Genomic DNA, 25,913 nt, shown 5'->3' on the forward strand with positions numbered 1-25,913 from the left:
TGTTAACGGCTGAGCCCTTGTTTTTCTTTCCTGATACAGGGTCTCACACTATGTATTGCCCAGGCTAGCCTTGAACTCTAGAGCAATCATCCTCCCTCAGCCTCTGCCTGAAATTAGGGGCAGAAGTCACTCACTATACTTGGCAGAATTACTTTTTGTATAAGGTGTGATGGCTTCTGTGATATTTGTGATTTTGGATATTTGTTACTGAGGCAGGACAGAAGGATAGGAAATTCAGGGGACACAGGAAGGGAAATGAGCCTTGCACTCAAGAGGCTGGTAGAAGCCTCTCACCAGCTGAGAGCCACCAAGTGCAGCACAATTAGCAACTTTTGTTGTGATATTTGCCAATGTAGAGACAATATTCCTTTCATATAGTCATATTGTAAATAAGAAAGTTAAAATAGCAATGAATCATGCTTGAGATTCAGAATGAGGCCTTTGAATATGTCACCAACTTGTGACACATGGCTCTACCTTATTGGTTTGCAATTCTATCTGAGGCATCTAAGGGACTCTCTATGACCTCATTTACTTGGGAGAAAAGAGATTCTTAGAAACCTTTTGAGGGACTGGAGAGATAGTTTAGTGGTTCCTCTTGCATTTGTAGAGAACCAAGATGGTAGTTCAGTTGCCAGTACCCAAAGCAGGGGTCTCACAACCCTCTCTCTAGAGGATTTAATGCCATCTTCTGACGTTCATGGGCAACTGCACATATTTGCATAAACGTATACACACACACACACACACACACACACACACACACACACTGACTGACATCCATTCATTAAGAGGGAGGGAGGGAGGAAGGGAGAAAGGAAGGAAGGAGGGAGGGACGGGGAGGGAAAGAAAGAAGGAAGGAAGGAAGGAAGGAAGAAACCTTTTCAGGTGTACATTCAGAAGCCACAAGAATTGTATATATGGCTACTATAAAGACACTTGATCAGTTCTCTCTTGAGAAGCCCACACTAGAGTGTGTCCTAAGGGCTCTCTCCCTAAGAGCGCTAGCTCTCTTGTTACCTTCTGAATAAACTCCAACTCTGATCCATATTGACTCCTCTTGAAATTCTGTGAAATCTTCCTGAAATGCTATGACATCAATTATCCAGGCTCACCAGGGTGGAGATCTACATCTCTGGGGCGCATCTCCGGCCCCTACCCTACCACTGCTTACATGGTCTTCACAGCTTCAGTATTATTTTCTATTAGGTTATGACCAACACAGGAAGCTCCCTTTTGATTTGATGACTTCCCCAGAAGTCTGTTTGACATTTGTTGTATGTCTCTGGTGCTTCCAGTGAGAGCAGACATGTAGGACCTGGCCCCTTCATCTGTGGGATCTGACATTGTAAGGTGTATGTACTAAATTTGCTCATAGAACCCCAGATGGTGTCTACTGAAGAAGAGCGTGTGGCCGTGCAAACTCTGCAAACATCTACACAGGAGAGTTATAAGCTGAGTATATGAGTAAAGAGAAAAATGTTTTTTTTTCTTCAGAATTGAATAATGAAGAAAATTATGAGGAGGGGGAGCTAAGGATCTACAACGGGGATATGGCCACACAGACCATCTCAGAGCTCGGTCCAGCTGAGAAATGAAGACAAAATTTTGTTGTTTCCCATTCTCAACTAGGGCGGTCACTGTGCTCTGGCTGATGCTTCTCCATTAGGAACAATGTTGCAGAGGAAAGAGGGAGAGTGGGAGGGGAGGAAGGCCCTGGGAGTGAAGAGCCTGTGGAAGGTGGGAAGGGCACCCGCATCTTCTGCTGAAGTTGTTTTTTGTTTGACGCAACAGGAGGCCTTATTATCTAGCCTAGGCTGGTGTTGAATTCGCAATCCTCAGGCCTTGGCCTTCCAAGTGTTAGGTTAACAGTGCTTATTCTACAGTCATGGGGTTTGGATCCCAGTGGCCAGCATTCCTGCAAATGTGTGTAAATTAAATGCTGAGGGGACGAGACAAAAGGATTGTTGGATTTTTTAATTTTTATTGTTTCGGCTTAGCTGAGAAAACAAGAAAATACATGCCCAAGGAGAGCTCCAGCTTCAAAGGAATGGTAGAGAGTAATAAAGAAGGCTATTGGGTGCGCGCGCACTCGCGCACGTGCGCACACACACTGACACAAATACACACATAAAGTAAACCTTTCAAAAGAAGAAAAAAAGGACTAAAATATCACAGTAAAAATTGAGAATACTTGGTTATTATTTAGTTCAATTGACTGATGTAGGTTCCAGAAGTAAAGTGAACATGGGATGTGTGCTTGTTATATCTATTCGTGCATCACAGTTTGTGGTCAGGCTAGACTTTTCAAACCTTGTTTATATTTTTTTCTAGACTCTGGATATTCTACACAGACATTTATTAAGTGGTCAAATTGGCAAATTTTATGTCAAGTATTATAAAAGGGTAAGAAAACAACAATTTAGTTGAACCACATAGATTAGCTTTCTTTTCAAGTCTAGAATTGGGTAGGCAATCCTTCTCTTTATAAAATGAAGGGTTCTGATGGGCCAACAGAGAAGGTGTTTTTAGACAGGGGAGGGTTTGAAGGAAACAAAATGAAAAACAGAGAGCTGGGTGTGGTGGCGCACACCTGTAATCCCAGCACTTGGGAGGCAGAGGCAGGCGGATTTCTGAGTTCGAGGCCAGCCTGGTCTACAGAGTGAGTTCCAGGACAGCCAGGGCTACACAGAGAAACCCTGTCTCGAAAAACCAAAAAAAAAAAAAAAAAAAAAAAAACCAAAACCAAAAACCAAAACCAAAAAACCAAAAAAACAGGAGGATTTTATTATGTATTTTATTATATATTTTATTAAATATTATGCATGCTTTTGGTTTTTGTTTTGTTTTGTTTTTGTTTGTTGTTTTGAGACAAGGTTGGCTGACCTTGAACTTACTACTTAGCAGACGCTGGCCTTAAACTTTTATCTCCTGCCTGTGTCCCCCAGTGCTAGAATTACAGGTGTGTGCTGAAAAAAGGCCAGTCAGATTGCTGTTTTGTTGGCTTTTGTTTTATTTGTTTTGTTGAGACAGGGTCTCATGTATCCCTGGCTGGCCAAGATGTAGCTGTGTTACCATTGAACTTGTGATCTTCTAGCCCCCCTCTCCCAAATGCTGAGATTACAGTTATGCCCCACCTCGGACGGTTTCTGCAATTCTGGGGATAGGTCACAGGGATGGTGCATCTTGTCAAGTCTGGAGACACAATAATAAGAAAATAAAGGATTATTTATTTCAGACTACTTTTGTGTTAGGATTAGGACCTGGGACCTCCACTGTCATGCTAATGATCTCTCTAATCCTAATTTCCAGGAAGGTAAGATAAAGTTTCACTTCAGCCAGATGAGGTGACCCTTCACCACAAGTGGTTCCATTTTGATTTTTAGCCTGATTTATGCAGAAGCTTAGTCTGGAACAGTGGCCTCTGTTATTTGTATTTAATAACATAGATGGTCAAGAGCAGAAGCAGAGACAGTAAAAAGCCAGTGTAGGCGTTAAATAGATGAAGATACTGGCTTAGACTAAAATATTCATTGAATAAGTGGAAAACAAGCTCCTTGGAGTTTGTGTTTAGGAAATGGATGACTGAGGCCTTCAGACCCCTCAGAGATTTACAACATAGCAATTATCAGACTACCTGCCTTTCATTTCGGAGCAAATATTTACCCTCCAGGTGAACGTGTGGCTGGAGCCTCAGCAGCTCAGGAGTTCTGTCTGGGTCTGAGGAAAAGCAGACATTCCCGAATGCATTACTTCTGGAGAATGAGCCTCCAAACAAGGCTTTGGTTCCTGGCAGGAGAGTCCACTCAGACTGGACAGGCTTGTAACTCTTTCCTTTCTATAGACAGACCGAGGGAAGCCGGTGTGAAGCCACTTACATGTTTGTTCTAGGTGCGAGAAGAAGTGTGAGGATCAGATGCGCTGCTCTGGCTGTGCTGTGTATCAGTTGGTGCTGGGGGAAGGAAGCTCTCAGGATCCAGGAAAAAACCCAACTAACAGCCAAAAAACCAAAAGAGTAATTGCTCATTCAACAATGACCTAGATGCAGATGTTTCTATTTTCTCTACTACATTAATTTTTATGTTTAAAAGGAAGAAATTAGTGAAAACTAATAGTCTAGATGATACTTTTACAATATCCAAAGAGTTTGAAGACTTAGAGATTTTTATATTAAAACTTTTTTTTAAAAAAAAAGTGTGTGTGTGTGTGTGTGTGTGAATGTGAACATCTGTGCATATCTGCACACATGCTATCTGCATGAAGTGGTCAGAAGATAATTTCTGAGAGTTGGTTCTCTTATTTTTCCTACTGTTTGAGTTTCGGGGATTAAACTCAGATTGTCAGGTTTGGCATTAAGTGCCCTTAGCTACTGAGCCATTTCATCAGCCACAAACACGCCCATAGATCCCCACTCTTGTCCTTCTCCTATATAATCCTAAAGTTTCTGTCAGTGCCTCAAAGACAAATGGACCTGCTCTTTGGTTCTGCCCTCACTGGGTTGTCTAGTGTGGTCAGCCTGCTCTGTCAGGACCCATTACAATGACCACATGACCACTCCATGGTTTGATTAAAGGGAAGGTTTTTTGATTGTAGATAAGATAGATAGATAGATAGATAGATAGATAGATAGATAGATAGATAGATAGATAGAGACAGAGATAGAAACAGAAACAGAGACACAGAGAGACAGAGACACACAGAGACAGAGACAAAGACAAAGAGGAACTTAGAAAAGGAGTTTAGAAAAGGACACAGAAAGCACACATATTGAAACTAGCAGGACAGTGAGTGGCTTCCGGGAGGGAGGGAAGCCCTTAAGTTGGATAGAGCTTAGGGGAGGGCTAGGATGAGAAGGGCTAGGACACTAGCAAGGACTGTGAAATGTCTAACAGGTACTTGGATGATATTGAGGAAGGTTAAGGCCAGCATTTGGAATGATAATACATATTACAGAAAGTCATTTGTCCTTCTGCCTCGGATAAGGGAAATGGTAGAGGGGAAGGAACTGGCTTCACAAGTTCCTGAGGAATTCTGGCTTTTATCTGGTGGTTACCAGAAATCCTCCTATAGTCCAGGTTGAGCCTATTTCTGGTTAGTTGGACTGCCTTTTTGGATTTGGGGAAATGGAGTTTCCTTTGGATTGACAAAAGCCACATGGCTGCAACACTCTTCCATTAAGGCATAGGTCACCACAGGTTTTACTCCCTGTTGTCTTGATGTATTCATCTATAGTTGATGCTATAGGCAATGGAGTTTGAAATACTATAGTAAGACACTAACCAAATCATCACACATTAACTGTAAGCTTATCTGGCAATAGGCAGTAATAACAATCTGTGCTTTCCTAATAGAATGGGAATGGTGGCACAGCTCAATGATAAAGTGTTCACTCATTCTGCCCAAGGCCCCAAGTTCAAGCCCCTGTGCATGCATACATACAAAAGAAATGATGCAGTTCCATGGCAGTGTTCCTTTCTGTTGGTGACATTAAGTCCTCAGTGGTCAGAGGTGGTCTAAATCTTGTCCACTGTATCCCATAGTGCATTAATAGCGCAGCAGTACTTGCCAAGGAAGAACACGACTCAGCCCTTCACACCCACTTCTAACAGTGAGGATACTCATTTTCCTTCAGAGTCAGCATACTGAGAAGCAGAAGCTGATCAAAATTAGGCCCTTATATTTTCAATATTATAAATGTTGAGTAATTAGAATCTCCTCAGCACTGATTACACATACAGGTCACACATGACCTGAGTTCATCATTCTGTGATAGATGTGCAGCTGCTGTAGAGCCGTGGTAAGACATGCAACAGCCTGTTCTCAGTTGTTCAAGAATTGCCATGGTATAATGAATAGATAATATTTGATTGGGCTGATGAGTCACAGTATGAGAATCTAGTATTTCCCTTGCAAAGTCCTTGGGCTTTATACAAGCAAATCTCTCCTTGCATCCAAGTATTAACCAGGCCTTACCCTGCTTAGCTTCTGAGATCAGAGGAAACAGCATGGTATCTACACACACATGAAACCTCTAATAACAAGAAGTTTGATTCCTAGACAGGTTTCATTAGTGCCATGTTCTCACTGAACTAGTTGTAAGTTCTTGGACAATAATCTAGACTTTTCTTTTCTTTTTTTTTTTAGCATTTAAGATAGGGGCTCATGTAGCCCAGGCTGTCCTTGAACTACTGATCCTCCTGCTTCTACCTCTTAAATGCTGGAATTACGAATGGGCTTTCAGCACCATATATCTCTTGAAGCTAAACTTTTCAACCTTAGTGTGAGTCAGGATTAAGTGTGAAAGCTTGAAGGCTGCAGAGGCATCTCCTTGCATAAAACTCTTTCCTGATAAGCCTCAGGACCTGAGTTTGAATCCACTGAACTACATAAAAGCTAGACATACTTGCATGCAATGCAATCCCAGGACTCCTACAGGAAATTGCGGAGGTGTGGGGAACAGAGACAGAAGGATCCCAGGAAGCTCTCAGACTGACCTGGTGTATCTGATGGCAAACAAGAGACCCTGCCTCAAATAAGATGAAAGGCAAGGACCTATACTGAGGTTGTCCTTTGTCTTCAACCTGAGAGCTGGGCCATAGGTGCTTCCTGCCCCTTGCCTCTCCCAGCTTCCCAACCCCTTCTCTATCCCTTATCTCTTTCACACAAATAAACAAAACATAAATGTCTGTATGGGCTCCTCCGGGACCAGTCACTGTTAGTTTCCATGGAAGCCTGAGAAGTCTCTTGCTCAAGACTCCTGTAAACCAGTGCGGTGTTTGCTCACAATCAAACGCATCCTCCAGAACCTCACATCACCACTGGCTCACACATACTGCCTTGTACAATGTCAATGCCATGTAAGTAGTTATACAATGTTATTTAGGAAGTAATAAACATCTGTACTCATTCACACTAAGGTAGATTTCTGTTTTATGGTGCCAGTCTTATGTCAACTTGACACACAAACTAGAGTTATCTGAAAGGAGGGAACCTCAACTAAGAATGCCTCCATTAAGATCTGGCCATACGGTTCCTTAGAAAACTGGGAATGATACTTCCAGAGGACCTCACTATATAACTCCTGGGCATATACCCAGAGGATTCCCCAGCATGTAATAAGGATACATGCTCCACTATGTTCATAGCAGCCCTATTTATAATAGCCAGAAGCTGGAAAGAATCCAGATGTCCCTCAACAGAGGAATGAATACAGAAAATGTGGTGTATATACACAATGGAGTACTATTCAGCCATTAGAAACAATGAATTCATGAAATTCTTAGACAAATGGATGGAACTGGAGAACATCATCCTAAGTGAGGTAACCCAGTTTCAAAAGAACACTCATGGTATGCACTCACTGATAAATGTATATTAGCCTAGAAGCTTGGAATACCCAAGACACAATGCACATATCAAATGATGCCCAAGAAGAAGGAAGGAGTGGCCCCCAGTCCTGGAAAAGCTCAGTGCAGCAGTGTCGGGGAACACCAGGACAGAGAAGTGGGAAGGGGTTGGATTGGGGAATGGGGAGGGAAGAGGGCTTATGGGACTTTCGGGGAGGGGGGATCCAGGAAAGGGAAACTCACTTGAGATGTAAATAAAGAATATATCGAATAAAAAAAAAAGATCTGGCCATAGAGCATTTTGTTAATTGATGATTGACAGGGGAGAGCCTAGCCCTTTGTAGGTGGTACTTTCTCCAAGCTCCTGGTTCTCTTAGAAAGCAGGCTGAGCAAAGCACCAAACAGCACCCTCCATGGCCTCTGCGTCATCTCTTGCCTCCAGGTTCCTGTCCTGCTTGAGTTCCTGCCCTCACTGCTTTTAGTGATAAACTGCTATAAGGAACTGTGAATGAAATAGAGACTTTCCTCCCCTGTAGGCTACACTCCTCAGGTTGCTTTAGTTATTATTCATGGTTATTATTCACTGAAGCAATAGAAACCCAAATTAAGACAGTAGGCAAGCCCTCCACTACTGAACTACCTTCTCAGCTCCAGATGCAATTTAAAAAGTTTCCTCATCCTATGTTAGTTGAATTAGAGTTAACTGTATTTTCTAAAGTGAGTGATTCTTAAGATCAAAGCTTTTTCCATGTTTCCCTGTGCTGTGTTCTCAGAGGATGCAATAGTTTTAAGGGAAGAGGAGAAACAGATATTGTTTTTCTTCCCTCCCCATAAAAGGAAGAAAGGACTGGGGCCCTGTGCATAGGATTTTTATCTGAATGACTGAAAATTACAGCAGCATCCTAAAACATGTACTAAAATGTGCCCCAATTTAAAATTAGCCCCAGTCTATAATTTAGCTCTATCAGTTTGTTTAGTTTACTAATACTGTGAAGCAAGATGACCTACGTTTTCATCTTTGATGCAATGATACCCTTTGCGGGCAGGGTGTGGTGTGGGTGCTGAAAAAGTCTCCATACATTTGCAACTTAATTTTTTTAATATTGTATTTATTTACTCAGTTGGGCAGGAACATCGGTGTTCCACAGAGCCCTTGTGGCACTTGTGTCAGAAGATACCTTTGGAGAACATGGCTTCTCCTTCCACCACGTGGGACCTGGGAATTGAACATGTCTCTTCAGGTTTGGCCTCTTTCCAGTCCCTTTGCAATTCTTAATTTCATCATTTCATTCAATGGCATTAGTTCAATAAATATTTAAACCACCAGTGTCCTAGGCACTGGTCAGTGTGAAAGAAGTCTGAGGTTAGTAAGAACGGCCCTACTCTCGAGCCTGTGGTCTAGAGACACAAGTGGATTGCAGCCAGCTCCCGTTCCATGCTGTGGACAAGGCTGGGTACCATGTCCTGACACGATGCAGTCCTCACGCGATGCAGCCACTAGAGAGCTGTGGGAAACATGCTCACTCTATCTGTTCCCAAAAGCTCTTGGTTCCTGATTAGGAAATCCTACCAGGTGACTCTACTGAGCAATGGGGTAGATCATGTGACTGTAGGTAAGCTATTAGTGCATTTCACACTCCTAATGGGGCTAGCAGTGGCCATGTGACCTGTACCTGTCCAATTAGAGTGAGTCTTTTAACTTTTGCAGGGAAACAGGAACAGACTGCCATTTATTTCTAGTTGGTGGCAGGGATGGGAGTGGTACAGGGTGTTTAATACAGATGTGAGGCCTGCACTGTGTGGACATTTCTGTTCATGAGAGGCACAGAGGAAGGAGGGAAGTGTGGGAGAAACAGAGGGAATGAGATACTCTCACAGTCAGCATACATACCCAGGCTGAAAATGTGTATGTGTGTGTGTGTGTACACCTATGTGTGTGTGTACCTGTATGTGTACCTGTGCATGGGTGTGTGTGTACCTGTGCATGTGTACCTGTGTGTGTGTACACCTGTGTGTCTATGTACCTGTGTGTTTGTATACCTGTGTATGTGTGTGTGCTTGTAATTCATTAGATTTACTATTCAGGAGGCAGAGGCTAGACAATCAGAAGTTCAAGTTCTTCCTCAGCTATATAGTGAGTTCAAGGCCAGCATGGGCTATTGTTGAAATCCTAACTCAACAAACAACAACAACAACAACAACAACAACAACAACAACTGTGCTTAGCTGAGATTTTTACATTCTTTCTATTACGGATTCCGAAGTGTGAGTTTTCTAGAATATGGTTTTGAGGCTTTCGTGGTTCTCATCTGTTAAGAGAGGTCTGGTCAAAGAAGCATGGGAAACATGGACTACAGAAAGCCTTGGGATTTTAGGATGCTTCTGTCCCTAATAAGCACCTGGACATAACATAAGTGGTATGCTCCGTGCCCCCATCCCAGCCCTCAACTCTTCCTAGCACCATTTCTGCATGGCAGAGTCCTGGCAGCTAGCAAAGTTCTGTCACAGAATAGATGCTACTGATATTTGTGGAAAGAGTGCATGTTAGATGGAGATCACAGAGCCTCCAGGGAAAGAATGTGACCTCAACAAGGCTCCATGGAATGAATGGGTAAGGAGGACCTGATTATAGGCCAGCAAAAGTGAATGTCCCTAAGTGGTGTCAGTAATATCTGGGGGACAACACACAGAACTAAAACAAAGATGTGGTAGAAACTACAAAATTATAATCTATGTATGCACACATATGTGCATGTATATGTGTGTGTGGTATGTGCCACACACACTGTCTTAGGGTTTTACTTCTGTGAACGGACATTATGACCAAGGCAAGTCTTATAAAGACAACATTTAATTGTAGCTGGCTTATGGTTCAGAGGTTCAGTCCATTATCATCAGTGTGGGAACATGGCAGCATCCAGTCAGGCATGGTACAGGAGGAGCTGAGAGTTCTACATCTTCATGTGAAGGCTATTAGCAGAATACTGACTTCCAGGCAGCTAGGATGAGGGTCTTAATGCCCACACCCACAGTGGCACACCACTCCAACAAGGCCACACCTACTCCAAAAGGGCCATACCTTCTAATAGTGCCACTCCCTGGGCCAAACATATACAAACTATCACACATACCTTGGATTTTCCAAACTCATCAGCTTCATGAATTATCAGAATATTTTTATTCATTCCACAAAACAGTTCAGATAACAGACATACACAGAAACATACACACATACATACACACACACATGCACAGGGACAAGAGACACAAAGATGAGAGATACACACACAGAGAGAGACATAGAGCTAAACAACACACACACACATACACACACATTTGTGGTTTTGAGGATTGAACCTTTGGTCTTGCACATGCCAGACTAGTGCTGACTACTGAGCTATATCCCCAGCCCACTAAGAGACAGGCTGTGGATGTCAAGTTGAATTCAAGGCATGTCTAGGACATTTATTCTAGTTGTCTTGACAATAGAAAGATATGAAGATCCATCTGGGAACACCAACTTATTAACATTTAAGTACTCTTTATTCATTTCCTATTGGGTTTAGGCTAACTCTCTTCTAGAGAGTTATACATAGTTATTCACCTATGTATGTGAGGATGGGAAATAGAGAAAATTAAGTTTAGGACTCTTCAAACACATTAGATGTGGGTAGGGTACAAGGATACATTGCCTGAATTGAGTAGGACTTTGGGGCACTTAGAGATATTAGCCCCAAGTGCAGGGGGAGACTGCTGAAATCAGTTATCCATAAGACAGCCACATGGGTGCAGGCATACCTAATCCATCTTACTACATACTTCAGGCCAATTGATATCCCCACTTTGACAGCTTGAAAGAGAATGGATTGTGATTGTATCATGCCCATACATGGGCATGGGTACTTGTCAGTGCCAAAACCCATCTGGTAAGTATATCTCAGCATAAATTGTATAAAGGATTGTTATTTATTTTGTGGTGGGGGCATGCGTTTGTGTATGCTCATGTGTACATAGGCCACAGTGCTGGTATGGAGACCAGGGTCTGTTTTCTTTTTCCACCAAGAGGGTCCCAGGATTTGAAGTGGGGTTGCCAGCCATGGTGGCAGGATCCTTTCCAGCTGAACCATCTCATCTGCTGCTAAGCCAACTTCATGAGTGAAAGCCTTTGAACAATATGGATGTAAGTCACTTGGTTTCTCTCCATTCTTTGTGATTCAAAGTAGAGTGAAGGAGACAACACGAGAATTGGTCATTTTTCTGATGTTCTTTTATGAATATAACTTTTTCTATGACTGCCAGATGTGGGCGTGCAGGCACAATCCTGGTCTCATATAGGCTGTTCCTGACGTGTTCTTCACTTCTGAATGCCAGAATTAGAGGCATGTGTCACCATGCCCAGACTTATTTATCTTTGACATGATTTCTAGCCTGGCTGGCCTCAACCCCACTAAGCAGCTGAGGATGACCTCCTGCTTCTACCTCGTGAACACTGGGATTATTATGCAGTGCTTGGAATTGAACCCAGAGCTTGTTGCACCTTAAGCAAGCACTCCATCAGTTGAGCCACACCCCCAGTCTAAGGACATTAGAATTTTTAAAGACAAAGGAAATAAAATGTGAAAGCTAGGGAGACGGCTCAGTCATGTGCCCTGTAGCACATGGATCTGAATTTGGATCCCAGCATACATGTAAAAGTTGAGAGTACAGTGAACCAAGAATCCCAGTGCTGAGGAGACGGAGGCAGGAGAATCCCAAGGCTTGTTGGCTTCATAAGTCAGCACACTCAGTTCTGTGCGAAAGCCTGTTTTAAAAGAAGATAAGGTGGTGGGGGCTGGGCAGAAGGCTTGGCAGTTGAGAGCACTAGTAGCTCTTGTAGAGAACCTAAGTTCAATTCCTAGTACCTACATGACAGTTCACAACCATCCAAACTTCAGTTCTGGGGAATCTTCTGTCTTCCCTGCTCACCACATACCTAGGTAGAGTACATACATATGTGTAAGCAAAACACTCACACACATAAAACAATCAATTAAAAAGATAAGGAGCCAGGCAGTGGTGGCACATGCCTTTAATCCCAGCACTTAGGAGGCAGAGGCAGGCAGATCCCTGAGTTTGAAGCCAGCCTGGTCTACAGAGGGAGTTCCAGGACAGCCAGGGGTACATAGAAAAGTCCTATCCTGGGGGGAGGGGGGGAAGGTAAGGTAGAGTAGTTGAAGAAATCCAGCAGCAATCTCTGGCTTGCACATGCATGTGTATGTACATATGTACAGTTATACCCACAAATACATATTCATACATATATCACAAACCATGAAAAAAGCCAGAGAGAAACTTAGGACTGGGCTGTCAGCACATGCTTTCAATCTCAGCATCCAGGAAGGAAGAGCAAGGGAGTCGAGGCCAGTTTATGGTACAGATTGAGATTCTCTCTCTCTCTCTGGCTCCCCCCTGTGTGTGTGTTTGTGTATGTGTCCGTATGTGATGTATGTGGTGTGTGTGTGTATGTGTCCCTTCTACTCTCCACATGTAGCAGGAAACAATAAACAGAGGAATTAAATGATCCATCACACAGGGTACCTACTACCATAGCTGTCGAGTGGCAGGTCAGGGTCCATACAACCCAGTACTCCATATGCCAAAGCCCGTGTTTTTGAAAACCCCATTGTTCTGATGAGTTCCATATCATTCACACTGTCAACACCCTGGATAAAGTATCAACTTATGAGGGTGATACTGCAGTATCCCCTTTCAGCCAACTGAGATGGCAGGTGTGGAAGTGTCTTATTTTGGCCCCTGCTGGTCTGGCTCTCAGTAACCAACCCTTGTCTCTCTGAGTCCTTGGCCTCTCCAGCAGAGCTGAAGCAACTGGCCAGGACAAGGAGCAGGCAGGGGAGTGCCTCACGCTGCTCAGGTGGCTGTGGTAGCCAGCTATTGAACTTGAAGCCTTGCTGCCCAATGCTAACAGGAACAGACTGGCTCAGCCACAGAGCTGCAGTGATGGCCTTGTCCTCTAGGATCACAGACCGTGTGTCCTCACACAGTGTTGGAAGTTAAATCGACTCAGGAGGGCTTTTCCTCTTATCTCAACTCTAAAACAACCATTGGTAACATTTTCCTAGGTCTTAGTCCATGCACTATAAACCTTATTACTTAGGCAGGTGTGGTGGAACATGTCTGTGAGCCTAGTGTTGGACAGGTAGAGGCAGGAGTTCAAGGTCATTGTTAGATACAATGATGTGGAGGCCAATAGCTCATAGGAGGCCCTCTCTCCAAACAAAACAAAGTTTAGGACTGAACATTTACTTGTCACACTAGTGCCTCCTCTAAGCTCAAGGAACATCATGGAAGATGGGGGAGAAATGTAAGACCCAGAAAGCAGGGAAACCAGTAAGAAATGCTACCTTTTGACCATGACAAGTCTACTGCAACCATCTCATAGCAGTTGTAGTGCACATTGCCTGCACAAGGCTGGCTCTTTTGGCCTGGCAAGATAGCTCAATGGGTAAAGATGCTTGCTGAAGCATTAGACTGAAGACCTAAGTTGGATCACAGGTACAATAGATACAATAGATGGAGAGAACCAACTCCTGCAAATTGTCCTCTGGTGTTCATGTAAATACATGTATGCACACACACACACATTAATGTAATAAGCCACCCCCAAAAGACTGTCCTTGTCCACAATCATGGATTAGGGAGGGGCCCATGCTATACTACCAGCTACTGAAGAGGAGGCAGTCACCGTCTTTAGTTGTATCTATGTTGGTGAGCCCACCAAGCTCCAATTGATAGTTCCAAACTCATGGTCATTTAGCCCTAGTTAAATGGAATGAATTTTGTCACAAGACAAAACAGAAAGACTTGAATATGGAGTTGACATTCAAGGGGTTGGAGGCTAGTAGGGATGGTCAGAGTATCCAGATTGCATTTTATACATGTATAAAATGTCATAGAGCAAATTATACTAACAAAAATTATAAAAGCAATACATATTATCTCATAGGAACATTGGAGAACACAAACAAAATATTTGTTATGACATTCATAGGTAACCATCATCACTATTTTGCTGCTTGTCATTTCTTTTCTTGGTGATGTGAGAATCTATGTAAACATACAAAGTGAAGACTCATTGCTGGTTGAGGTGACACACACCCATAATCCCAACACTCAGGAGGCAGGGGACCTCCTCAAGTTCAAGGCCATCCTTAGATACCAAGCAACTTTGAGGTCAGCTAAGGCTGAAAAGACCCTGTCTCCAGAAAAAAATATAAACAAAAATGTTATTTAATTTCTACCACTGCTAGTCTATGAAATAACAGGATTGAGATCACAATGTAGATTTAATGTTAGCCAAGGTCAAGAACAAACAGGACCTGAGTGCACATCCTAGCTCTTGTAGAGGCTGAGACAAGATTGTCAAAAGTTCTAGATTTTTCTGGGATGTACAGTGAATCCAAAGCCAGCCTGGGCTGCATAGTAAAATGCTAAAGGAAGGAAGGAAGGAAAGAAGGAAGGAAAGAAGGAAGGAAAGAAGGGAGGAGAAAGAGTAGAAAAAAAAACCACAATAAGATATTTGTTGATGGGTCCCAAACAATTTAAACATTACTGAGCATATGAAGAGATTAGATGTTGCACATTCCTGGTGGAAAAGTAGAACGTTTTGGCAGTTTCTCAAAAAGCTAAACACAGAATTACCAGATAATCTGGCAATTCTACTTCTAAGTACATATCCCAAAGAAAATAAACAGGTACACACACACACACACACACACACACACACACACACACACACATTGCTATAGACAAGGCTCATACTAGAACTAGTCACAGTAGCTAAAGGGCAGGAACGCTCAACTGTCCTTCAGAGGCTGAATGGATAAATGAATTGTGGCATAGCCATACAAAGGAACAGTGTTTAGTCATAGAGAACTGCATGAGCACATGCTTCTCGAAAAGGGCCGACTAAGCCAGAGCGGCAGACACAGGAGCCCATGTGTGAAGGCTTTTCCTATGAAATACTCAGAACACAAATTCTTAGGAGAGGAGAGCAAACGTGGTTGCTAGGAACTGGAGGAGAGCAGAAGGTGACACTATGGCTTCCTGGGTATGGAGTCTCTTCAATGGGTGGTGGAGCGTTTTAGAACTTAGAATCCGAAGTGCACCCTCTTCAAAATATCTTTTCATTGTAAAAAGAGTACTGAAAACACTCTTCTGTAGTATCTGCCCATTACCAGCTTTTCAGTTATGTTTTTCTTAGTTACCTCCTTCATACACTCTCTCTCTCTGTGTGTGTGTATACAGGAGTCAGAAGACAATTTATAGGAGTTGGTTATTTCTTTCCATTATTTCTATCATGTGGGTGCCAGGGAGGAAACTCAGGTCATCAGACTTGGCAACAAGATCCTACCCACTGAGCAATCTTGCCAGACCTATATATTTATTTTTGAAACAAGGTCTTGTTGTGCAGCTCAGGCTGGACTTGACGTCACAATCTTCCTGCCTCTACCTCCTGAGGCCAGGGCTTACTGGCTTGTGCCATCATACCCAGTCTTAAGTCAATTCTTAAAAAACAAAACAAAACATATTTTTATTTTATATGATGGGTATTTTGCCTGTGTGTCTGTGCACATGTGTGCAGTGTTCTTGGAGGTCAAAAGAGGCATTGGGTACCTTGGAGCTGGAGTTGCAGAACATTGTGAGCTGTCATGTGGGTGCTAAGAATGGAACCCTGGTTCTCTGCCACAGCAGCCAGTACTCAGAACAGCTGAGACTCTGAGCTCCTTGTTTCGTATCTTATGCCTCATTAGTAATAAAATAAAATATCATTTTTATGTTTTTATGTAATTAGGTTAGGGCCTCTCAGAAGCGACCACGTGGTGAAACCCCATCTCAATTCAAACTCCCAAAGAGCACAGAACAAAACTTGTTGTTATAATCTAGGTTTACAGTTTTAGAACTTTTTGAAGCTGTTCAGGAGTTCATTGTTAATGATAACCTTTTGAAGTGGTAAAATAATTTTCTTGGAAAACTGGACTGTTTCACATTTCCAACTCATAAAAGCAGACACCTATGACTCAGGTGACATCAGAAAATAACTATTAAACAGCAAACCAGCATCAGACTTGGGTCCTCACGCTCAGTCTGTGAATGTTGTACTAACTGAGCTCAGTCTCTAGTCCTGACACTGTAATTTTTTTTTTTTTTTTTTTTTTTTGCTGCTATGTTTGGTCACTATAATTATTTTCCAAGTTTGTAAAGATCAGTGTTCTTTCTGAACAGCTTTGTTGGCTGTATATACAAAATATTTGCCTCTCCTATTCCTTTCCATACAAATACACAGGATTGACATAGGTGTACACACACACACACACACACACACACACACACACACACGGTGGCTGCTGCCCCCTTTTATATTCAAATCATGCACATAAATGCAAACAACACAGAATCAGCAAGCAGCCTTCCACACTTGGGCTTGTCTACAAAGAAGGATCATCATCTATAGATATGTTCTGGCTCACCAATCACACTTGAAACCTACCAGCCCTCTAACGGATCCCAAGCCACCCACAATGCTAGATCCATCCACACGAAACCTATCTACAGGCTTCACTGTGGGCAGGTGCCTTATTCTTGCTTCATTTGGGAGTGATTTTATTTTAGTTGTTTTTGTTTTTGTTGTTCTAGAGAGTTTATCATCTGTCCCTCTTTCTCCCTACCCAGCCCCCAAACCTTCCCCCTCCAGCCTCCATTGCGCATGTGTTATGCATCCCTCCCCCATCCTGGGTACCAGTTGGGAGCTTTCGGGTGCTGGAGATTGAAGAGATGGAGCAGCTTCCTCAGCAGCGCCGGGCTCATTAAAACACTGCCGATCTGAGCTGCCTTCCTTCCTGCGGCCTTCAGCAGGGATGGAGTGAAACGGACCCCTGGACCTGCCGGAGCTGATCAGCAATGGAGTTAAAGCAATCTCTGTCTGTTCATCTGGAAGCCGAGAAGCCTCTGAGGCGCTATGGGGCGGTGGAGGAGACAGCATGGAAAACGGAGGGACTGGGAAGTGAGTGTTCGGGCAGGGAATGGGTGGGAACAGTTGGGGATGCGTGCTGAACTGGGGCCCCCTAGAGCAGACCAGAACGCCCGCCCGGCGAGCCGACTGGGAAAGCGCCCCCGCAGCTGGGCTTCCAGTATTGCACAGCAGTAGTGTTCTCCCTATAAACAAAAGAGGGGACCCTCCAGGGCTGGGCTGCACCGGGAGACTCCTCTGGAAATCGCAAGGCAGCTAAGCTAGGAGTCCAGCTGAGCTGGACTAAGGAGTCTGTCTGCTTTTGTGAAGGACCGCCTTTCCTGCATCCCAGGAGGAGGACCGCTGGAGTGTTAGGATGCGCGAGGGTGCAGGAGCCAAGGGCAGCTAGGAAAGCGCCCACACAGAGATGGGGGAGTGTCTGGTACTCTTTCAGTCTTGAGGTCAGGGCATAGCTGAACTCCCAGCATCATCCCACCTCCTCTTGGGTCAGAGAGGTGAAAGAGCAAACCAGGGCAAGGTTAGAGCTGTGCAGCCCCTCCCCCACTCTCTTAGTCCTTGACTCAATGATCCAATTTGGTTTGGTTCAGCCCTTGGAGGCCGGCGAAGCAGACCTCTCTGCTTACCGGCTCTCTCTTTGGTGCTTTGATATCACAAACATCTCTAAATGAATCCAAGACTTTTGCTTTCATTTTATTGGACACAATACTTGAAACTCTGCAAACAGTGGAGGCTATCCGGAAAGTCTAAGGTTACTGATGCCCCTGACTCCAGGGGCTTCCCAATGTCCTTCACCCTGCCTCCTGCTCTGGTATGGCTTGCCCAGCAGCCCTGGTATAGCCTGCAGGACTGGAGAAAGCCCTCTGGCCTGCTAAGGGGCCCTGCAGCTGCCTGCTATGACTGGGTGTCTGCTCTTCCCAGCAGCAGCCCCTGAGTTATACGGACCCAAAGTATTGTAAATAAGCTCCTTTCCTAACCTCGTTTGGGAGAAAGTGTGTGTGTGTGTGTGTGTGTGTGTGTGTGTGTGTGTACATGAGCATGCTTTTGTGATTGTTTTCTCCATTCTTGTAATTATGGACTCAAGCTATATTGTGTTTGTATTTCAAGTTCAAATGTCTTCATTCCTGCTATGATGGGTGTTCTGATGCTTCCTCCCTCTCTTCCTTACGTTTTCTTTCTCCTTTTAGACCTAGGTCCTTTCTCCTGCTTCATCCTTTTTAAATCCTTTGGCTCTTTGGCACTTTGAGGTAACCTAGAGATTGTAGGTCTGTGGTTTACAAGCTCTGAATAACACCACCCATGTCTGCCTTGTATTGTTAGATTGCCCTGTTTTGAAAGCTTCAGAAACACCTCTTATTTATCCCTGCTACAACCTTGTGTGGCATTGTGATACCTTATGCATATATGAGAAGGCAGGGGCTCACTCGCTAGGTAAGATCTATCTATGGAAAGGATGGGGCCAGGATTCAGACCCACGTTAGTTGGGCTCCATACATTTTTCATGAAGGTTTACTGCTTTCATAGTTTCAGGAACCTTCCTGGGTCTGTTTCAGAGATGGTCAGTAATTTTATAAGCAGATAGTGGCCATGCTGGTCCCTGCAGTCCACAGTGCTTGATAGATGGTTGCATCCCCATAAAGTAGAAGCCAAGTACAGTCAAGGAATCCCTGGTTTGATGAGGGCTCTGATATTTGGCTGACAATGTGAGAAGGTGTGTTTCTGTCCTCTACCTTTACTCTTTGAAAATGGGGATAATAATATCATATACCATGTGGCTTTATATCATGAATATTGAATAAGATGGTGCGTGCAAAGCTCAGGTCAGTTCTCGGGACAGGGCTGTTTCAGTAGTTCCTCTGTAAACCTTAGAGGAAATTCATTTTCATCCTTTCCATTCAACTGCATAAAGCAAGACTGAGTTACAACTGCAATATTGGGCATAGTTCTGTGAGTTCTAGGCCAGCCAGGGCCACAAAGTAAGACCCTGTCTCAAAAAACAAACAAACAAACAAACAAACAAACACCAAAAGCAAACTGAAATATTGAGACTTCCCTAGAGTATTCTCTCCTCTCTCGCTCCCCTATCTCTCCCTGCCAGCCCCCTTCCCATAAGATCTCATAATAATCCAGATAGGCCTCAAGCTCTCTATAGCCAAGGATGATCTTGAATTTTTCTGCCTGTCCTCCCAAGCCTTGGGACTCAGGTGTGTGCCAATATACCCAATTCCATCTCATTTTTCCGCTTTTTTACTGGGACCAAATTCAAACACATAGGAAAAACTGAGGTGATGATTCACTTTAAACCACATAATCCCTGAAAATTTTATACTTCTGAGTCCTAACTGTAGACTCTTTGATCCTTTTTGTTCAAAACCTCCAAGATTCTTAGACTTGCTTTTTGTTTTAGTGCCAGATCACTTTCCAAGCCAACCCCCATCTCTTTAAGCTATTCACATTTGAAATCTCCAAGCGGGAATCCAGAGACCCACTTTAGATTCTTGACTCTGGCAAGTTTTGGCATTTTACTTCTTGTCTGTCTCTAATCAAGCATTTTGGGATTTTTGTCTACATGTAAACATCCTCCAAATTCACAAGGGATTTACAAAGCCATCTGACAGGTCTGAGCCTCTGTTCATTTATTAATGAAGTATAGAAATTAGTAATACTATGGCAATGGCCAAACAACTGCCCAGGCAGTAGTGTGACACCAGACATGCTGAAGAAGGAAAGAGCCCATTAAAAAGGTTCTGCTTTGGTCTGGAGAGATGGCTCAGCTGTTGAGAGCACTGACTGCTCTTCCAAAGGTCCTGAGTTCAAATCCCAGCAACCACATGGTGGCTTACCACCATCCATAATGAGATCTGACTCTCTCTTGTGGAGTGTCTGAAGACAGCTACAGTGTGCTTACAAATAATAAATAAATCTTTAAGAAAAAAAAAGGTTCAGCTTCACTTCTGCATGTATTTAAAGATTTTTCTAAAGAGCTCAAGAGGGGAAAGATAGTAGACTTTGTTGTTTTTAGCTGAGATTGTATTAACTGCTTTCTTTCATTTCAGCTAGAGTATTTAGAGTAGAGTATTTATGCACTCTGACTTATTTATAAATAGGGTCTCATGTAAGGCTGGCCTCCAAGCTGCTATATAGCCAAAGATGACCTTGTAATGCTTTTGCATGTGTGTGTGTGTGTGTGTGTGTGTGTATACTATGGCATGTAAAGGTCAGAAGACAATTTTTAGAAGTCAGTTTTCTCCTTCCATCAATCAAATTCAGGTCATCAGACTTGGTACCAACTGTTCTTGTTGGCTAAACCATCAAATTAGCTCTTAACCTTGAAGATCTTCCTGCCTTTACACCTAAGTTTGTGGGTATACATCACCATCCTGGGTTTGCAATGCTGGGTCTCAAACTTAGGGCTTTATATATGTGGGCAAAGTGCTCTACTAACGGAGTTATACCCATCTCTCAGCTGCAGTATGTATTTAACCTACTATCTTTCTTATGTGTGGTATTGTGGCACTGAACACAAGCACATGAATGCTGGGCAACACTCTCACTAAGCCGTATTTTAAAGTCATCTAGGCCTTGAACCTATACTCTAGTCCAGGTAGGACTTGAATTTGGAACCCTCTTAGGCATTTACCACCTGGTACTACATCAGCTCAAATTTTTAGATGAATGTATGTGATATACTATAGTTACAGTAGGAAGGAACAGGACTGGGGTGTGGAGGTACAGCCCTGACATGAAAGCACTGAGACAAAGAGGCAAGAGAGTCTGGAGTCATCTTTGGCTACAAAGAGAGTTTGAGGCTAGCACATGAGGTCCCATTTCAAAATCTAAGAACTAAAAAAGAATGAAAATTAAAGAATAGGAGTTTGAAGTCAGGTGAAATAAGTTCAAACTAGCCCTTTGCAGCTCTGTTACCATGGGTGTAAAGTTGAACGATGGTCCTGGCTGCTTTATCTGTAAAATGGGAATAAATGGAACTAGAGAGATGACTCAGTAGTTAAGAGCACTTGGCACCAATGTGAGTGCTGGAACTGAACAGAGTGTATGCAGAGACACCTTTTAGTGCCCTTCCTCCTGTGCCTGTTTTTACTTTTAAGGATTCATTTCTAGGGCCTTATGAATGCTAGAAAACCATCTAGTATTTTCTCACTTGAAACAGATCCTTAAAATTTGCTTCTATTAATCCTTTCCTTCTTCACCCTTTACCAGGTAGCCCAAGTTGGCCCCAAAGTTGAGCTCCTGGTGTTTCTACTCCACTTCCCATTTTCTTGTAAGCAATGGGATGTTTTCGTAATAACTCAATTGGAAAATGCATAGTGACATTTCACTGTGGCTACATCTATAAAAATATTGCTTTCAACTGACTGTAATTAATTAAGCGAGACACAAAGACAAGGTGCCTTTTGAGAGGCTCAGGGCTTTTGAAGATCACAGTGGTCTGTTGTCAGTACCATGTCTTGGCTGATCTGAATGTCTTAAAGGATGTTCAAGAACTGGGGTAGGGGATGTGAGGGGACGACAGCTTAGGATGTGTGTCGGGGTAGGGGGTTGTCAAGGGCATCCAAGGCAGGAGGGGCTGCAGTAAAGCAGCCAGCCCAGGCAGCAGTCTTCCAGAAGCTCCTGGAAGATGGCTGTTATTTACACGTCTAAGGATGTGAACCAACTGGCAAGCAGATCAGTAACTGACCAGTATCTCTGGTTAATAAACAACACAGAGTTTGAAGCAGTGTGGCTTGCTGCCTATCTGTGAACCCTCTGTTGAGAGGAAGATTTCTGCACCCTTGTCCTTGATTTGACACACTTTTTATTAGGGAGGATAATTGTATTATTTCTCATTTTATTTTAGCATTACTATGTCCTCCTAGTTAAATTATAAAAACAATACACTTTTTGTTGTTTAGAGATAGGATCTCTTTTATCCCGATATGGTGGTTTGAATAGGTTTGGTTCCCATAGATTCATGTGTTTCAGTGCTTGGCCATCGGGAGTGGCACTGCTAAGAGGTGTGGCCTTATTGGAGGAGGTGAGGCCTTGTTGGAGGAAGTGCATCATGGTTGTGTAGGAGGGCTTTGAGGTCTGTGTCTTTGTGAGATCTGTGGACCAATATGTAGAACTCTTGCCTCTTCTAGCACCATGTCTGCCTGCACGCTGCCATGCTTCCCACCATGATGATAGTGGACTAAACTGAAACTGTAAGCCAGTTACATTAAATGTAATTTTATAAGAGTTGCGCACGCCTTTAATCCCAGCACTTGGGAGGCAGAGGCAGGCAGATCTCTGATTTCGAGGCCAGTCTGGTGTACAGAGTGAGTTCCAGGACAGCCAGGGCTATACAGAGAAACCTTGTTTTGAAAAACCAAAAAAAAAAAAAAAAAAAAAAGTTGCCTTGGTCATGTCTCTTCACAGCAATGAAACAGTAGCTAAGACACCAAGGTTGGCTTCTGTTCACCATATAGCCAAGGATAACCTTGAACTCCTCATCCTCCTACCTCCATCATGAGTGGGCTGGGATGATAGACAAGTGTCATCACTCCTGGAAGTGTTCTAAGAGATATCCATACAGAACTGAACAAGGCAAAGGCCCTCCTATGCGGAGGGTTTATTTAGGGGACACCAGGACATTAGGAGTGAGGGTATCAGATTAATATCTAAGCAGTGTTCTAATTGTAATAGATATTTCCAGAGCATTTTCAGGGAGGAATACTGTTCATCTGGTCATCAAGGAATAACTGTTTGAAGAATATTGTGATATTTTGATATGCGAATAGCAAGGAATCCAAGCTCTAGATATAAAGCCTTTTGGAGTATTTGAGGAAGAGGCAGGTGGCTAAGGCAGCTGGAACCCGGTGAGTCAGGGCAGGATGGATGATTAGTCAGGAAGGAGGCAGGCCAGATATGATCTGTAGTTGTGGTTTTAAGAAAAGTCTGAAGCTTATTACCATGGTAAGGCGTGTTGCTGGGCCATGATTTTCTATGTATTTTATGTATTTATTTATCCTCTGTGTGGGGAGGGTATGTATAGGTCAAAGGAGAAGAGTCTGTTCTCTCTCCCCATGGGGTGGGTCCTGGGGTGGTTCGTCTTGGCAATAAGCCCCTTTACCCAACGAGTCATCTTGCTAGGCCCCTGCAGGGCATTTAAGCAAGGGGCAAACTGAGGCTGGCTTTTCTTTGAAATGGCCTCACTGGCTGTCAGGGGAGAGTAGAACCAGAGGACAGCTGTGACCACACAGCGGGGCTTGAGCAGCACTGCAACATTCCTTCTTCTTTCCTAATGACATCTATTTTGAGCAAACGGGGAGTGGCCTTGAGTGTGAAGCATTGAGTAGGGATAGAGACAGCATGGCGGGCCTCTAGGCAGTCGACCCTTGGCTGGTAGGCAGCAAACTCAAGTTATGGCTACTGTAGAAGCAGGGATGTGGAGTTACAAAGATGCTGCTGATATTAAAGAATTTGTTTTTGCTTTTATAGCAGGCTTCAAATTCTTAGTGATCCTTCTGCCTTAGCTTCCTGACTCAAATTTACAAGTACAAGCCATCCTCCTGTATCTGATGAGTCACATTTCTGTTTTTTTTGTGTGTGTGTTAAATGAAGGGGGAAAGTCTACAATGTTTATTCTTGGTATCTTTTTCTCTGTGTAGCCCAGACTATCATGGAACTCATTCTGTAGACCAGGCTGGCCTTGTACACAGAAGTTTATCTGCCTCTGCCTCCTGAGTGCTGAGATTGAAGGTCTGTGCCACTGTGCCTTACTCTTGGTGTCTGAATGGTTATTAAATGCTTGTTAATAATAAATAGTCCCTGGAGCTCAGCTGTGAACTCATAGTCTTTAATTTATCATGGCACTATGACATGGGTAGGTTGTAATTCTCATTTTATGTTTGGGGAAAATGAGGTGTAAGGAAATTAAAGAAGTTGCTGGGGGTCTTTTTTAAATTTTATTTATTTTAGACAATATAACACTACATGTCTTGAAACTCAGGCTGACCTTGAACTCACAGAGATCTGCCTGCCTCTGCCTTCCAAGTGCTGGGATTAAAGGCATGTGTCACTATACCTGGCCTTCTGATGGTCTTAAAATCAGTAATTGGCTGAGCTTAACCTGATTGTAGGCCTCTCTGACTCCAAATGTCTCTTTCCAGAGAGGTCTGTTACTTCCTAGCCCAGTGTAGAGGCTGCAGAGATCAGAAATAAAGCAAGACATAGACTGGAACCTCAGAAAGCATACAATTATGGGGAGAGGGGATACAGTTACAAGAATACCACAACAGTGTCTGCAGAATAGACCAGTAGTCCCTGCCAATACAAGCAGGAGACAAGGAGCTGGTGCTCATAGAGGACACTAGGCCGACAGCAAAGAGGAATGTTTCCATTGGGCCTGTGAACCAAGCGGTTTCTAGAAGTAAAAAGAGGTAAGTAGGGCGTTTCAGGTTAACTGCCAATTTGAAGAGAGAGCATGTCAGGTAAGCTGCTAGCTCAAGGCAGGAAGGAGGCAATTCCAAAGGCCAGAGTCCATGGGTTTTGGGTTTTGCTTAGAATTTTTTTCTAGTTTCTTTCCTCTTAGCTTAATGAAATATGCTCCCATTGGTGTATGTGTTATGGATTGTGGATTTATGTGGGTCCTTATCCCAGTCATCTGTTTCCTTCATGCACAGGTGGTGTGGAAGCTAACACAGGCAGAGGCTGTCATGCCATCATGTTTCCTGCATGCACATGTGGTCTGGGAGCTAGCATAGGATCTTCTGAAGTTCTTTCGGAACACTGCTGATGAACACCCCTGAAGAGGCTAACCACAGCCTTCTCATTCCAACACCATTTACTTGCTGGACAGAATGAATGCCTCTTGTGTGCTAGCTTCAGAGGCACAGAGCAGAGAGGGGCTGTCCTACTGTGTGCTAGCTTTAGTGTGGACAGTGCCTAGGGAATGACAGTGAGCTTGACTGCTAGCACACATGCACATATACACACAGTTGTCCACAACATACATTTATTTAAAAGCATGGCGGCTAGGTTGGTGCAGCTGAGTGCCCAGTGCCTGTCACATTATCCAGCACCTAGACCCTTCTCATTCAACAATCAATAGGGAGAATTGGGAGACCGTTAATTAATGAGGCTGAGGTGAAATGATTTCATTGTGTTTTTTTGTAAACCTTTAACATCATGAAAATGTGAAAGGAAGACAGTCTCGATTAGCCTGCATTGGCTGTCTATCTCCTTGACATAGTTTATTCCATTTTCTGCAGGAAGCAAGATTTTAAGGTTACAAAATATAAAACTGGAGTGGCACTGGTGTTAGACTAGGGGAACCAGTGACAGAATGACTGTGGGTAGAGGTTGGGGTAGGTTCCCACAGGTAGCAGATTTCCAATTCTTAGGTGCTACCACAGGTAGGGCACTGTTCTTAGAGTGTTTTTAGGATTACACAAATAGACAGCAAGAGAGAGAGAGAGAGAGAGAGAGAGACAGAGACAGAGACAGAGACAGAGACAGAGACAGAGACAGAGGAAGAGAGACAGAGAGAGAAAGAGAGAGGGGAA

The 25,913-nt window shown here is 43.4% G+C and overlaps 1 protein-coding gene across 1 annotated transcript in view; it reads left to right on the forward strand.

Moving 5' to 3' along the window:
- Bmerb1 (bMERB domain containing 1) overlaps positions 1–25,913 on the forward strand; it is a 139,863-nt gene that overhangs the window by 17,847 nt on the left and 96,103 nt on the right. Inside the window, exons 2-3 of the mRNA XM_052195219.1 lie at positions 11,410–11,526; positions 17,076–17,406. Of these exons, the coding sequence (XP_052051179.1) occupies positions 17,304–17,406 (103 nt within the window). The 5' untranslated portion in view covers positions 11,410–11,526; positions 17,076–17,303. The remainder of the gene's footprint in view (positions 1–11,409; positions 11,527–17,075; positions 17,407–25,913) is intronic.

This window comes from Apodemus sylvaticus, chromosome 10 (assembly GCF_947179515.1).
Source record: "Apodemus sylvaticus chromosome 10, mApoSyl1.1, whole genome shotgun sequence".
NCBI classification, from domain to species: domain Eukaryota; kingdom Metazoa; phylum Chordata; class Mammalia; order Rodentia; family Muridae; genus Apodemus; species Apodemus sylvaticus.